This window comes from Hemiscyllium ocellatum, chromosome 18 (assembly GCF_020745735.1).
Source record: "Hemiscyllium ocellatum isolate sHemOce1 chromosome 18, sHemOce1.pat.X.cur, whole genome shotgun sequence".
Classification (NCBI taxonomy): domain Eukaryota; kingdom Metazoa; phylum Chordata; class Chondrichthyes; order Orectolobiformes; family Hemiscylliidae; genus Hemiscyllium; species Hemiscyllium ocellatum.
The window spans coordinates 41884580-41901141 of NC_083418.1; the positions used below are offsets into that span (position 1 = coordinate 41884580).

At 42.1% G+C, this 16562-nt stretch overlaps 1 protein-coding gene across 1 annotated transcript in view; it reads right to left on the bottom strand.

Moving 5' to 3' along the window:
• Window positions 1-16562, bottom strand: part of swap70b (switching B cell complex subunit SWAP70b) — a 130767-nt gene that overhangs the window by 27364 nt on the left and 86841 nt on the right. The window contains exon 8 of the mRNA XM_060838904.1: window positions 1610-1717. Within this exon, the coding sequence (XP_060694887.1) occupies window positions 1610-1717 (108 nt within the window). The remainder of the gene's footprint in view (window positions 1-1609; window positions 1718-16562) is intronic.

Below are 16562 nucleotides of genomic sequence, written 5' to 3' on the forward strand. Positions count from 1 at the left end.
GCTTTTAAAAAAAAACCTACCAGCACTCATTTATTTAGAAAGAGGAGAACACAGATTCTAAACAGAATACTAGTAAACAGGCCTTGCTGGCTGTAGCTGAGGCTGTTATTTAATTATTGTTTTACAGACAAGTAATCTCAGTGTCCCTGTGCACCAACTGGAAAAATATAATTAGCCTGTACAATAAAATCAGTATATTGCAATTGTTCCAATTCCTGAAGAACATTCACTGCAACATCAGTAACTTTTCTCAATTCAAATCAATTATTAGCAAATTAAAGCCAGTAACTACAGTTGCTGGGGCCACGAATCGTTGAGCAAGCACAGGGAGATACTGCAAGCTGGAGCATTAGGAATGAGGAGAGTCTGAGGCTGCTTCAAAACAGCATTGATCCCATTACATGAGAAACGGGAAACTGAATTTCACATCACACAATAAGATTATAGAGCTGAAAATGTGTTGCTAGAAAAGCGCAGCAGGTCAGGCAGCATCCAAGGAGCAGGCGAGTCGACGTTTCGGGTACGAGCCCTTCTTCAGCCCTTCCTGAAGAAGGGCTCATGCCAGGAATGTCGACTCTCCTGCTCCTTGGATGCTGCCTGACCTGCTGCGCTTTTCCAGCAATACATTTTCAGCTCTGATCTCCAGCATCTGCAGTCCTCACTTTCTCCAATAAGATTATAGACCCATTAACTTCTGCTAAAATCAAACAACACATAATGGACAAACAGGGAATTCCTTTCATATTAATTCATTTGTAAACTGCTGCATATTTACACTAAGCAGCACTATGAGCTAAAATACTAAGCACTTACTTAAAAATGTATGGTACAGAAAGTTGTAAGATGAATCCTCATCTGATCCATCTGCTACATTTACTGCCACCTTCCTTCCTGGGAACCACAGGACTGGTTTGTCTAGTGTAATAGTGGAAAACCAACTGGTAGGCTAACAAAGAGACCTCTTGTATCAAACAATATGTATATTGCATGATAACAACTAGACAGAAGTTACATTACTATGATAGACACAGTCTTAGAAACAATGAGGGGCACCTCAATGTGAGGGATTGTGTTCCAAAGTTACTCCCTGCCGAGTCCATGTGATATCATATTGGGCAACACTAAATGCATTCCTCAGTCATTTCAGACCCTGGCAACCTTACACAAGTTCCCACTGGGCCATGAGGCCCCATTGCTGAATCACATAGCACATTTCTTTATATATATTTATTCTTGTGAATTGATTCCATGAATCCAAGGCCATACAGTATTTGTGTACCCACAGTGCTATGGTTTCTAGAACCCACAGAAGGACAGCTCTGCAGCTGCTACTGACGACAGACCGCAACACAAAAGAAAACTAATTTGTCACAGAGTATACCAGCTCAGAGGCCAATTTCACAAAGCCCTCGAATCTGTCAACAATTGGCTGCTGAACTAATAAAAAAAAACTGGAAAATAATGCACAGCTTATTCCTGTTTATCAAACATGAATAAAACAATCATGTAATAACAACTATGAACAGCTTAATTAGCAAATTTCACTTTAACGCAGCCATAGTCCATATATTTTTCATCAAAAGCAAACTGTGACGTGCATTGTACTTACATTTTTTTCTCGTTCCAGCTCCTGTCTGAATCGATCTTGCAGCTGCATTTGTGTCTGTAGGCGTCTTTTCTCCTCAAGAGCAGCTTGTGTTGCAGCATCCTCCAGTTCCTTTACAGACACAAGGCAAATATAGAGTCAAATAAAACTCAATACGTTACGTTTGTCCTGCATTAGGGGTGGGGGGGCTCTGTCCTCTCTTGGCAATGTATCACAATGGCATCTTAACAGGATTTCTTATGAAGTCAATGGCAGCAGAACTACCATTTCAATTTTATGACCTTTCACAGAACTGGAAGAAGTTAGAGATGTAACAGATTTTAAACACATACAAACACCAGAAAAAGTGAAAGGTAAGGACAACGGGGCCAGGTCTGTGATAGGGTGGAAGGTAGGACTGATTAATTGACAAAAGGAATGGTAGTGCAAGGTGAGAGGAAATGGTAGTGAAACAAGAATCAAAAGATGGATTTGGAGGAACTGAAATTGATCGAAGTGTAAGTTTCACTTCAACTGCTATTCAAAAATACTAGTACAACGGCATCATTTGTACTTTTTACAATGTAGTAGGCAAGTAATTCTGTACCACCAAAAGAAAACACTCAGGGGTGAGGTCAGGACCCAGGTTCACCCAGCTTTTCCAAAAGCGCCGTGGACCAAACATTCTTCTCAAGACAATACAATAATGTCCTTAAGATGCTAGACTCCAGGATGTCATTGAGCAGCTGAACATTCTGAAGTGTATGGATGAACAGCCAGGGGCTGTTGTCCATATCATTGCCATAGACAGAGGTTAAAAAAGGGGTAAAGGTACTGAAGGTAGATTTCAGGAAGCTCGGAAAGCAAGTGATAAACAGAATTTTAAAAAGGTAATAACCTCCAAACTCAAAGCAAAACAATGCAGCTGCTGGAAATCAGAAATAAAAACAGAACACGCTGGAATACTCAGGTGAGTCCAAGAAATGGTCAATTTGAAATATTTACAGCACACTCTGTTTTTACCCCTGGTTTACTTCCAGTACGATAATGAGGACTGACATAGGACAGTGTGTAGATGAATATATCGCTGTGAAGGTGCAGAAGGGAAGGTGTTAAATTCCTGAGGTCAGTTCTGAGGGTTGTGGGACATCTGGGCAATAGGAAGCACACATTTATTGAAACATAATTTGAAGGAGGAAAGGAATGTCAACTCAATATTTCTGGCTATTGGAATTTGAGATGAGATAGAAAGGCTGATAAAGAAAAGAGGAGGCAGGACTCAATCTTGCTTCAAGAAACATCGCAGCCCTGAAGAGAAATGATATACTATATGGATCATCAAATACCATACAGCATAGTAGCAGGCCCTTAGACCCACCAGGTCTGTGCCAATTCCTAATCCTTACTTAGGCCTGCTACTTATCGCCCATACAGCGTATCTATCCTTCTGTTCCCCTCACATTCATGTGTCTATCAAGATACACCTTAAACATTGCTAACATGCCTGCTTCTATCACCTTCACAGGCAATGCATTCCCGGCACCCACCACCCTCTGTGTTAAACATTTCTTTACACTCCTCCTCTAAATGTTCCCCCTCTCACCATAAATCCATGCCCTCTTGTAGTCAACCTTTCCACCCTGGAAAAAAGCCTCTGATTATATACCATATCCATGACTCTCATTATTTTGTGGACCTCTATCAGGTCGCTCCCTCAGTTCTATCTTTCCAGTGAAATCAATCCAAGTTTACTCAACCTACTGGTTGCTGGCCTATTGGTATTATGACTGGACTGTTAATCTGGAGACTCAGGTAATATTCTGGGGACCCGGGTTCAAATCCCACCACAGTAGATAGTGGAATTTGAAATCAGTGTAAATCTGGAATTAAGTGTCTATTGATAACCATGAATCCATTGCGGATTGTCAGAACCGCCTATCTGATTCACTAATACTCCTTACGGAAGCAAACTACCATGACTATCTGGTCTGGCCTACATGTGACTCCAGGACCACAGCAAAGTGATTGACTCTTAACTGCTCACTGTGGCAATTAAGGATGGGCAATAAGTGCTGGTCTAGATAGTGATGCCCCCATCCCGTGAAAGAATAAAAGAAACCCCTCAAACGTAAAAGCCTCCAGACCAGGCAACGTGCTGGTAAACCTTCTTTACACCCTTTCCAAAGTTTCCACATCCTTTTAGTAGTTTAATATTCCAAATGTTGTCAGGGGGGCAACAATAGCCACGCCTCCAGCCTGGGTATCCTGTTGCGAGGAGGCAACTTCACCATCTCCGAGGTTAAGGAGGTGTTGGGCGGACGCCTCCTCATCACCGAGGTCACGTACAGGAATTCTCCCCTGAGACTGATTAATGTGTAAGCCCCAGTGGGTAAGAGTGAACGGTTGGCCGTCCTGCAGCAGCTTCCACTATTGCTGGCTACGTCCAGGCCGGTCATTCTGGCCGGAGACTTCAATTGTATCATTGATGCAGATGGATGATCCGGCGGGGGGGACAGTAAACTGGATGCCACGTCCAGAGCCCTAATGGAAACGGTAAAAATGCCAAGGTGCACTACGTCTTCAACACCACTGCAGACCGAGCGCCACGTAGATACACCTGGTCACGGGCAGACGGTTCTATCCGCTCAAGGATAGATTACCTGTTTGTGTCCCGAATGCTCTCAGTCAGATCCACCGATGTCAAGCCGGTGTTCTTCTCTGACCACTGCCTCCTGTCACCTACAGGATGAGCAGCGGGGCTGGTAAGGGAACGTGGAGGCTGAACACAAAGTTGTTGACTCCGGGAAACATTGAGGTCAAGAGGGACTACACAGGTTGGAGAACTGTGAAGCCCCTCTTTTGAGTCTCCAGCAGACTGGTGGGAAACAGTAAAAGGGAACATCAAGAGGTTCTTCATCCTCAAAAGGTGTTCTAGAGGTGAGAGAGAGGCGGGGAAAACTGTCCCAGCTCCAGGAAAGTGTGCAGAACCTGCTCCTGCTGCAGACGATGGGGGTCGATGTCATGGAGGACCTCCAGGAGGTAAAGGTCCAGCAAGCCTCGCTCTTTGCCTCGGAGGCCTGGAAGATAATCTTCCGGTCCAGGGTCCGCTCCGTGGAGCAGGACAAGACGTGCTCACGTTTCTTCTTCCAGAAGATTCACAAAGAGAGCTGTGCTCAGCAGCCTGAAGGAAGAAGATGGCTCGATAACGTCATCTCAGGCTGACATTGTGAGGATCAACAAATCCTTCTATGCCAGTCTGTATGACGTGAAGCCAACTGACAGTGCGGCCTCCCAGTCGTTCCTGTCCTCTATCATGGAGGTCTTAGACGACAGAACACGAGAGAGGCTGGACCAGGCGCTATCTCTGGACGAGCTGACCAAGGCCCTCGAGTCCTCTGAAAAGAATAAAACTCCCAGAAGCAATGGCTTACCGGTCGAGCTCTGTTCTCCTCTGTGGGACTTGATTGGCCAGGACCTGATGGAGGTGTATGTTAGTATGCTTCCGGCAGGTACCATGAGTGAATCCATGAGAAAAGGCATCATGACCCGCATCTACAAGTGGAAGGGGGAGAGGGAGGAACTCAGAAACTGGAGACCAATCTCACTATTGAATGTGGATTTCAAAATTTTGTCAAAGGTGATCGCCAACTCAGTCAGGTCTGCTCTGGGATTGGTGATTCATCCTGACCAAACTTGTGCTGCGCGTCTCGCACGCCTCAGGGATACGATCGCCTCCGTGCAGGACAGGGGGTTGGACACCTGCCTGATCAGTCTGGACCAGGAAAAAGACTTTGACAGGATATCACACACATATATGAGAGATGTTCTCTCCAAATGGGCTTTGGGGAGGGAATCTGCAATTGGATCAGACTACTCTACACCAACATTGTCAGTGCAGTCTCAATCAATGGGTGGGAATCAGATAGCTTCCCAGTCAGATCTGGAGTCAGGCAGGGCTGCCCTCCCTCTCCTGCCTTGCTCATGTGCTGCGTAGAGGCATTTGTCGAGTCCATCAGGAAGGATGCGAGCCTGAGAGGGATGAATATTCCTGGCAGCGGGGGCCTACAGGTTAAGGCCTCCCTGTACATGGATGATGTCGCTGTTCTCTGCTCGGATCTGCTGTCCATGCACAGACTCATGTGCATTTGTGACCAGTTCGAACGGGCCTCGGGGGCCAAGTAAACCGAGGCAAGAGTGAGGCTATGCTCTTCGGGAACTGGGCTGACCAATCGTGGATCCCATTCGCCGTCAGGACCCACCACCTGAAGGTGCTAGGTATTTGGTACGGGGGGGTGCTGGGGCATGTGCCAAGTCTTGGGAGGCAGAAACTGGGCAGATTGAAGCTACTGTCGCTCTCCATCGCGAGAAAAAATCTGGTCATCAAGTGTGAGGCACTGGAATTACTGTTATACATGGCACAGGTCTGGCCTATTCCCAGAACCTGTGCTGCTGCAGTCACCCAGGCCATCTTCCAACTTATATGGAGATCAAAGATGGACCAGGTCCAAAGGGACTCAATGTATGAAGATCTGGGCAAAAGGGGAAACAAAAACACACCCAATGCCACCCTCACCCTGATGGCCACCTTTGTGTATGGCTGCATCAAGCTGTGCGTGAATCTCTGGTACGCAAACACCAAGTGTCACTACGTACTGAGGTTCTACTTGTCCCCGGTGTTGAAAAGGATGGGCCTGGCCTCACTGCCGCAGAATGCTCCAAGAAGGTAAACCGTTCCTTATCACCTGCCCTTCGTGGAGAAGTTTATGAAGAAAAACACCTTTGACCACAAGTCCATCAGGAAGTGGTCAGCACGTAGTGCCCTTGAGACCCTTCGGGAAAAGGAGAGGGCAGATCCTATCGAACGGTTCCCTGAGCAGACTGTCAAAGTCATTTGACAGAATGCCTCATTGCCAGAACTTTCCAACAAGCACCAAGACATGGCTTGGCTGGTGGTGAGAAGGGCTCTGCCTGTGAGATCCTATATGCACACCCGGACTCTCTCCAGCATCGCACTCTGCTGGGGGGACAAGACTGTCACACACCTCCTTCTGGAATGTGCCTATGCAGAAGAAGTTTGGAGAAGAATGCAGTGGTGTTTGTCGAGGTTCGTCCCAAGCAGCGCCGTGATGTGGGACTCCGTACTCTAAGGTCTGTTCCCCGGGACGCACACCGAGACGAACATCAACTGTGCCTGGAGGATCATCAACTCGAAGGTTGATCATCAAGCTCTCTGGGCAGTCCAAAACCTGTTGATCTTCCAGCTGAAGGAGTTGACCCGGACTGAGTGTTGCAGACTGGCACATTCCAAGGTCCTGGACTACATGTCGAGGGATGCGCTGAAGCTTGGGGCAGCTGCCACCAAGGCGCGGTGGGGAAAGACCACCGTGTAACATCTGCCTGCCTAAGAAGAACAGGGGGCCCACCCAGACATTAGGGGTCTGCTGACACCTCAGCAGAAGAGCTGGATAGTAAAGTACAGACTTGTATATAGGAAAAATAAGTTTCGATGTCTGTATGTAAAGAAATGTAATGTGTGCACAAGAATGCCATGACCAATTGTATAGAGATCCAAATAATTTTATGAATAAAGTATATTTTTGAAATTAAAAAAAAATTTGTGTGGTTACTTCTGCTGAAATGTGACAAAGATTTTCATCCAATCCCCGTCCTTATGCTTTGTCACTACAGGTTTGACAGGATAAGGAAAATCATAGGGACATCATCCCTATCTTATCACCCCATGACAGGCATCATTAGGTCACCTAAACTAGGTCACTTGAGATTTTTTTAAAAATCACAGCTGTTCAAAGCCACAAAATGTACTGCAAAGTACGATAAGCTCATACCTAATCTTTAAATAGTGCATTGCTCACGCTGGTGTTGTTATAAACAGTGTGTTGAGCTACTAAAGACATTTTCTTTTATTTTGCAATACATGTACGCAAAGTCCAACAGAAACCATGCTGTGTCATCTATCACACATATTTAGAAAATTTAAAAATCCAAATGCTACTTATGTTAAATCTAAGAGACAATAAATTACAAAATCACTGAAACAAAGTTATAATTCTCAGCAGGTTTTAAAAAAATTAATGAGCGGACCAACAACTTTGCTATAGCTGCCAAAAACTGAAAAGAATGCAAAGCTAAATTAAACGTGAAAATGATGATTACATGGGGAGCAAATTCAGATTCACTGCTCAGAGCATTTTTCTACCTCATTAACATAGGTCAATATTTAATTAGGAAGTCACTCAGACTTCCAGTATAAAAATATTCAGACCTGAACAAAATGTATATTCGTAGGTAACTGCTGAAGCATGAACACACATTTAAAGGTTCTCAGCGATGTCCTTAGGCAATGATCTTGCAGTTGATTACTTCCATGGTCATACATGAAAGAACCATCAATTAGGGCAAGTTATTCAAAGGTTACTGGGGAGGGGGATCACTGATTTCAGCAGACCACCCCGGCAACAAAACTGGATAGCCCAATGGAGTATTTTAAAATGTGAAGATTTATTTTAAATGTACTTTAATTTGTTTGCATTTTTCAAACTGCTTCATTCAGCATTAGTAAATTGATACAAGTCAAAGAAGCACATTTACCACCAAAAATCAAGATTGACTACAAAATTGAAAACACGTAACTTTGTTAATCACATCACATTAAACTGCAATAACTTTCAATATTTCACAAAATTGTGTGAAAAGAATAACACTAACTCGTTGAAAATCTTCTTTAATATCCTCTCCATTGATACTTGTCTCCTAATGGTAGTAAGTACAGTTCAGTGAGTCACTCAGTGTAATTCTAAGGGACCATTTCTACATTAGCTCAGATAACAAGCCATCCCAACATGATGCACATCATTACTGAGCTGAATTCTGATTGTGCTCAGTGACTGTTTAATATCTGCACTCCCCTGAGGTTCATCACCTGAAAGATAGAATCTGGGAATATTTTCATAACCATTTTGACAAAAACTAACTCAGCATAGATTTCAGATCAAATTGGGGTTATTCTGATCTTCATAATTCTGTAGCATACCATTGAATACATTTAGCTACCCTGCCATTTGGTAAGGTCTCATATAACCAACCTGCGATCTACAAACTCTTCACAAACAGTTCACTCTGAAATAATTCCATAGACGTTGGTATCCCATCATCAAGTCACCCTTTACTTACATATGGAGAGTCCTTGACACTGATCCAGCTTCCTCACAGCTGCTTCTCAGGGTGAACAGGATGTCTGACATTCCTGTTCCTACCAGTCACCCAGGATTCCCTGATTTGACTAGATTAACAGCCCCAGTTGGGGAACTCATTCTATAAAGGTCCACTTGGCTGACCTCATTGCAGTTACTATTTACACACACCTTCTTATTAATACACTGAATGTGAAGAATTCTAAATAAGAACCTTAAAAGTTACAATCACAAGAAGAAAGAACATTTAAAAATCATAGTGTTCAACAAAGGACTAAAAGTTAAATTCAGACAATCTTACACAATATGCTTCAGCTACTCGATGAAAAAAATGTCCCCAACCATTCAAGGAACCAAAGTATTATACATTTGCTGATAATAACAGGTAGGGGTATCCTTCATCACCAGCACATGGGGAATAGATATTCAAGATAAATTGAAGATATTCTAGAATATAAAGAATGTGATGAAGTATTATTTATTCGACAAATTGTCGTGTTTTCACAATGTACAATGGAGACATAGATGTCTGTAGTGCATGAAACCAGGTGAATCTTGTTGACTACAAGATCCTTAATTGGTGTTGTTAACCTGGCCAATCAGGAAAGCCCTGGCTGACCAATATAAATAGGGGATTTAGAATCTCCTCAGTTCAGGGAAATGACTCCAAGCTGACTGGCCACAGTAGTGTACTGTGCACAAGTAAATAAAGGGTGACTTGGTGACAGGATACCAGCCTCAACGCAGTTATTTCAATGTGGATAAGTAAAATCATACTCAAGAGACAAACCTACCTGCCAATATTTAATCCAGCTATTTTTATCATGTTTCCCCTAAATCCCCACACCACTGTAACCATACTTTATTGAAAGTAGCTGATTCCTCCTGTTAATCTGACGTATTCAAGGTACAAACTAAACTCAAAATAACTACACCTCAATCATTTTATTAAGATCATCTGCAGCCTTTCTAAAAAAAACTTATTCATGGGACGCGGGCATTATTGATGAGACCTGCATTTATCGAGTATCCCTATCTGCCCTCGAAAAGGCATTGGTGAATTACCTTCTTCAACCATTGCAGACCATGGGGTATAGATACACCTAGAGTGTAGCTAGGGAGGGAGTTCCAGGACATTGACCCAACAGCACTGAAGTAGTAGAGGCATTGTTCCAAGTCAGAATGGAGATGGTTTTTAAGGGGGAAGTACTCCCGTGCACCTGCTGCACCTGTCCTTCTCGATGGTAAAGGTCACAGATTTTAAATATGCAATTAGAGAAGCCTCAGAGTGTCGCTGAGGGGCATATTGTAGTTGATACACATTGTGCATTAATGTCTGAATGCTGTGTGGGTCTTGTTGTATTTCAATTTGGACTGCTTCCATACTTGGTGAGTTACGAATTGCGTTGAACATTAGGGAATCATCAGCAAACATCTCTGATCTTACGTTTGGAAACAAGGGCATTGAAGAAGCAGTTGAAGATGGTTGGGCATAGGACACTACCCTGAGGAATTCCTGCAGAGATGTCCTGGTCTAAGATTATTAACCTCCAATAACCACAGTTTTTGCCCTCATTCCCATCAATTCCAGTTTAACCAGGGAAGCCAAACGCTTGGGGAAATCTTAGCAATAAATATGTAATTTGACAGTTTACAAAGAGGAGTGAAGACTATACACTCAAGATTTCTCAAGATAGTTTCACCTTATACCACTGTGACTATGCAAACAAATGGAAGAAAAATTAGAGAAATTAAATCAGAAATTAGGCGGAAAAGCAGCAGAACCAAATGGTTACTATGACTAAATGCAGAAAGTGCAAGTGAAGCAGATTCAAAGATGAGCTGTACAAAGAGATAAAGCAGAGTAGAAGGTTCAACAGCAATGCTGTAATTCATGGTTACAAAATAATTGTTTCCACTTTGTGCGTAAAAGAAAGAATGGAAATGATCTCATTGTTTGTGCTTGCGTTTGTGCAGAAAAATAAATTAAAAAGGAAAGGAGTAATCCAAAACAATGTGACAAGGACATGGCCTACATCCAAAGTTAACTAACCTGACCTTGTTACAGAAATGATAACTAGAACTAAAGGTTTGGAATATTTACAAGGTTTGGTACAGAAAGCAAACAATTGCTTTTCTTGTGAAGTTGTTTATAACATCAGGTAATCAGCTGCATTAGTAAGAGAACCTTGCTACTTGCTCCTTCAACAGTCAAAAGTGAGCCTATTTTATAGAAGCAGTGATAGACTGATTCTATTATCAGTCAAGAACTCAAGTTTACTGGGAGTTAAACTGAAAAGTGGTGTGAGGCTACAATCAGATCAGCCTCAATCTTATCAAGTGGTGGAACAGGATCAAGGGGTTGAACTGCCTGCTCCTGCTCCTATATTGTCTATGCATTTAGTTCCCACACGTATCTTGAATTACGTGAGTAGATTTTACATTCAAGTTTGCAGAAATACAGATAACCATTAGAGGATAATTTACAAAATTGAATGCAAGAGAGATGAGTGTTACAACCCAAGACCCTGCCCAATTATACCTCATCAGTAGATTTTCTCAACAATACACATTTATTCTTCACTTCCTCCACTTTTAATAAATAACTTCCTCTCTAATTCCTTATCATCAATAAAATTGCAGGTCACCACCCACAATCCTTTACAATAATTTTTGGAGAGCTGGTAGCATAGCTGTAATGTCACTGCATTAGTAACCCAGAACTCAGGTAATGCTCTGGAGACGTGGATTCAAATCCTACCACAACAGACTGTAAAATTTAAATTCAACAAAAATCTGAGATAAAGAAAAGCTAGTCTAATGACAACTATGAAACCACTGTCAATTATCATAAAACTCCATCTGGTCACCAGTGTCCTCTAGGGAAGAGTATTACCATATTATCTTGCCTAGCTTACACATGCCTCCAAACACACAGCAATGATAAAGACTCTTAACTGCCCAATGAGCACTAAAGAATGGACAATAAATGCTGGCCTAGTCAAGGACACACAGATCTCTCAAATAAATAACAAAAAAAAATTCAGTGAGTTCCTATTTTTGCAATTTTTAATTTCTCCTTTATTTATCGAACTCTCCTTTGAATCCTCCTGTTGCCTCCACCTCATCAGGCAGTCCATTCCAACGCTTACTGATGTTATATTCTATTCTTTTATGCATAATGCACATTACTTGCTGTCCTGCCACCTCCTTCAATTTGTGGACAAACATCCCCGTCTCCTCCTCTTTGCATCCAATTTAAAAAACATACCACCGAGCTTGTATTGGTTCTGCTCATTTTTTTGTTCACTCGTGGGATGTGGGCTGTAGTGGCTATGTCAGCATTTACTAAACAAGCCATGTTGCCTTGAGGTGGTGGTAAGCTGATTTCTCGAATACCTGTAGTCCATCTTATGACTGTATCATGGTCATAGGACATCGCAAATCATAGAAATCCTACAGGGTAAAAACAATGACTGCAGATGCTGGAAACCAGATTCTGGAGTAGAGTGGTGCTGGAAAAGCACAGCAGTTCAGATAGCATCCGAGGAGCAGGAAAATCGACGTTTTGGGCAAAAACCGTTCATCAGGAAGGGAGGGGGAGGGGGAGGATACATCTTCTAAATAGAAATCCTACAGTGTGGCAATAGGCCATTCAGCCCATTGAGTCCAAATACAGTCTCTGAACAGTATCCTAACCAGACTCACCCCACTACCCTATCCCTGTAAACCTGCATTCCCATGGTTAATCCACCTAACCCACACATCCCTGGACATCATGAGCAATTTAGCATGGCCAATCCACCTAACCTGTACTTCTTTGGACTGTCGGAGGAAACCCACGCAGACATGGAGAGACTGTGCAAAATCCACACAGCCAGTCGCCCGAGGCTGGAATTGAACCTGGGTCCCTGATGCTGTGAGGCAGCAGTGCCACTGAACTATCGTGCAGATTTTTGTTGAATTTAAATTTCACCATCTGTTGTGGTATGATTTGAACCTATGTTTCCAGAGCATTACCTGAGTTCTGGGTTGCTAATGCAGTGACATTACTGCTATGCTACCAGCTCTCCAAAAATTATTCTGGGTTTATTCTCCTTCTAAAATGTGTTACCTCACACTCTTCTGTTATGTCCAAGTCTCAGGTCATCTCCAAATGTCAAAACTGTGCAGAAACAAGTAGTATTTTACCAAATACCTTACTTATCTGTTTCAGGTACTGCCAGAGTTACTAATATTAAAGCCTTGAATTTTATTGTATCCATTACCATAGAAACTTCATCTATCACAGCTTTGACAAAGTGGCTTTAAACTAAACATTTACTACTTCCACAATTTTCTCATCTGTGCCAATAGATCTGCAGTCAGTTCATTTGCTCCTGACACACCTCTTATTGTTGTTATTACTCCAGAAAACCTTTAAAATGCCTTTTGCATTAATTATCAATCTATTCTTCGTACTGCCTCTTTATCCTTCATTTCCTTTGTCACTTGTCTACTCTTTACGTTCAGTCCAATTCTTCCTTGCATTATCAAACATGCAAGTTAGATGCCCCAGTTTTTGTTTCATCCTTTCTTCCAGCTCCTTCATTATCCAGCCAGCTTTTGCTTTGGTTGTCCTGCCTTGAGGAAATGAATGTAGAATGTCTCTGTTCCATCTCCTTTTTAAAAAGGCCATTCTTTGCTTCAGTGATTATTTTGTTTGCCTTACCTGGGCCACATCCATTTTTAATTCACTGAATATGGCCATTCTCAAATCAAGTATTTTTATTCTGGACCACATTTTGTCCTCTGTAACCAATCTAAATCTCACAATGCTACAATCATTATTCTCAAGAGGCTTCCTCATTTCGTAATGTTCTCCATTTGTCCACTTCACTAGATCCATTAATGCTACCTTCCCATTGACAAGGAAGTTCTCTTCTAACATTCACCTTCTTTTGTTAGCACAAATCATTATCCCAATTAGTACTGGGGTTATTAAAATCTCTCACCATAAATACTCTAATACTTGTTGGTTCTGCAAGATGTCAAGTAGCAAAATGGTCCCTCCATTGCTGGCCTTCAATAAAACAACTTTAGTATTTGATCGCCCAAGGTCATTCTCCATGACATTGTATTTTGTTTGAGGAAAATATTGCAAACTCTTTTATTCTTTCTATATCTCTCCTGTTTATCTTAAGGAGGTCCCTTCTACCGCATGATGGTCAATTTCTCAAGTTCCTGAAGCTCTCATTCCCAACCATATCTTTAGCCATATATTAACTTTCCACATCCTTCTATCTCTAGCATATGGCACTGGATGTGACCAGAGGTTGATACTTTAAGGCTAAGTATTCTAATTTGCTCCTTGTTTCTGTAAACTTTGACCCTCTTCTTTCCTATATCATTGGTTCAACATGGAACACTGCCTTTACTCTATTCCTTTTGCTTGGAATCTTCTCCATAGAGTCAATTACTCTGTCACCAGGGAGACAACATATCACAAACACTGAATATAGCAGAACTGCCAACTTTCTAATTCCCCATTACTACTGCATCCCTACACATTTCCCTACCTGTGCCAGAATGTCCTATTGTACTGAATGTTGAATCTTAGTCTGAAAGTGTTTCATTCCCAACAGATTCTGCACAGTATGCCTCATCCTATCCTTCAAGGAGATCATCTGTTTCCTAGTGTGTAAGGGTAGGGGTAATCACTTCCTGAAACTGCAGTTCTGGAAACAGTTAACCAATGCATTGCCATTGAACCAGCCCTCAAGTTCTTTCACCAGAAATACAAGTTTAAGCAACAAGAGGTATCTCCTGTTATTATGGGCATCCAGGATACATTATTGGGATTGCAATTAGAAAGCGGTCTCTGAAGTTCTCGCACGTGCTGCTCATTCCATATCTTCCGTCACCCTCAAATTCTGGGCCTATACCATCCTCTTACATCCCCAACCCCATAATTTCAGGGTCTCCCAGCCCCTCAAACCACAAGTTCCCATCCATAAGCAGGAAAGAAATGGATCTACCTCTGCATAAATCTACACAATCATTCAATCCCAGAGACAGAGATGTTATTGATGCTGAGTAAAGAAAACTCATTGTAACTTAAAACAAGAATCGGATTACTGATGAAGGGCTCCTGCCCGAAACGTCAATTTTCCTGCTCCTCGGATGCTGCCTGACCTGCTGTGCATTTCCAGCACCACTCTAATCTTGACTCTAATCTCTAGCATCTACAGTCCTCACTTGTGCCATAGAACCTTAGTGCTAGCTGCATTGAAATCACCACACTTCAGAGTAGGACTAGACCATGTAACTTCTGTATTCCGGTTTGCTATTCAATATGATCATAGCTCAACTGCTAGCTCAATTTCTCACCTTATCCTCATATCCCTGGTTTTCCTTCTTGCCCAAATAATTATTCTCAGTTTTGAATATATTAATCGACTGTAATCACAGTACGTGAGATACAGGATTACAAAGTTTCAGAACTCTGAAACAGTCTTTTCATCTCAGCTGAATTGGCTGACCCTACATCTTGAGAATATTACTTCTGGACTCCCAGCAGACTTGCAGCATTAATCCTCTTTGAAAATCTTATACACTTCAATGAAGGCATTGCTCATTTTCCAAAGTTCCAAACTGTGTGGAGTTACTCTATTCAATTTCTTCATCCTAAGTGAGCATTCGCATCACAGGAATCAATAAAATCACCTCTACAGCATCGCCTCCTCGATCTTATACTATAAATTCTGTATCCTATGATCCTGCCCCCGCTAGCCACCTGATGAAGGAGCAGCGATCTGAAAGCTTGTGCTTCCAAATAAACCTGTTGGACTATGACCTAGTGTTGTGTGATTTCTAACTTTGTCCACCCCAACCCAACACTGGCATCTCCAAATCCTAGACCATAAGGAAAGGCTTAGTGGTTTGAAGGCACACTTCAGTTCACAATTTAGGAGTGATCATTTTGAAGTGAAGCTTGTATTTTTTTAAGACTGTAAATTGTCATTAAGTGCCTGTTTTTTGGGGGGGTAGCATTGGTTGTAGAAACCTCATTGAGGTTGGGTAACTGGCATAACAGCCTATTAATTACTCAGTCAGTCAATCTAATAACAATCATGTTTTAAATTGGTGAAAAAATACAATTGGTGAAGCCTTTTGTCTTGCTCTTATCAGGATATTTCCCAAGAGGGGAAAGCCAACATTGACACTGGATGAAAGAGTGATGATTGGTTGGCAAGTGGTTGATAGAGGTGTTGCCATTTGTATTGTTACCAGTTAACAGCCAATCTTGATTTAATTTTAAAACCAAACCAAGTTGACTTTGATTGATCATGACATGGACCTGAGAAATGAACCAAAAAAGTGTCTATCATCTACTTTGTTGAGTTGAAACAAACACAATGTGTGTGTATGTTCTTTCTGCCTGCAAAGAACTGGCCCTCTCTATTAAAACATGTAGCTTGCTGTACACACAATTACACTACATAACGAACCTAACAACCCTAAATTGGATGTCAACATAATTCCTCACACATTCAGGATTATCCAGTGAATGTTATGCTATTGCACAATCACACTTAATGTTAGACACTCAGTTTTTGCAAGTGCAGGTGGTTGGCTACAGTCAGTACCTTGCTAGCTGAGATCAGCTGAAGTGATACATTGTTTGATATGATCCACCAATCTTTGGGCAAGCAGCCGATTTTTACTTCACCACATTACTCTTTCATTTGATGTACAGAGTGGCTTTTTGGCTTGAAGCAGCATTC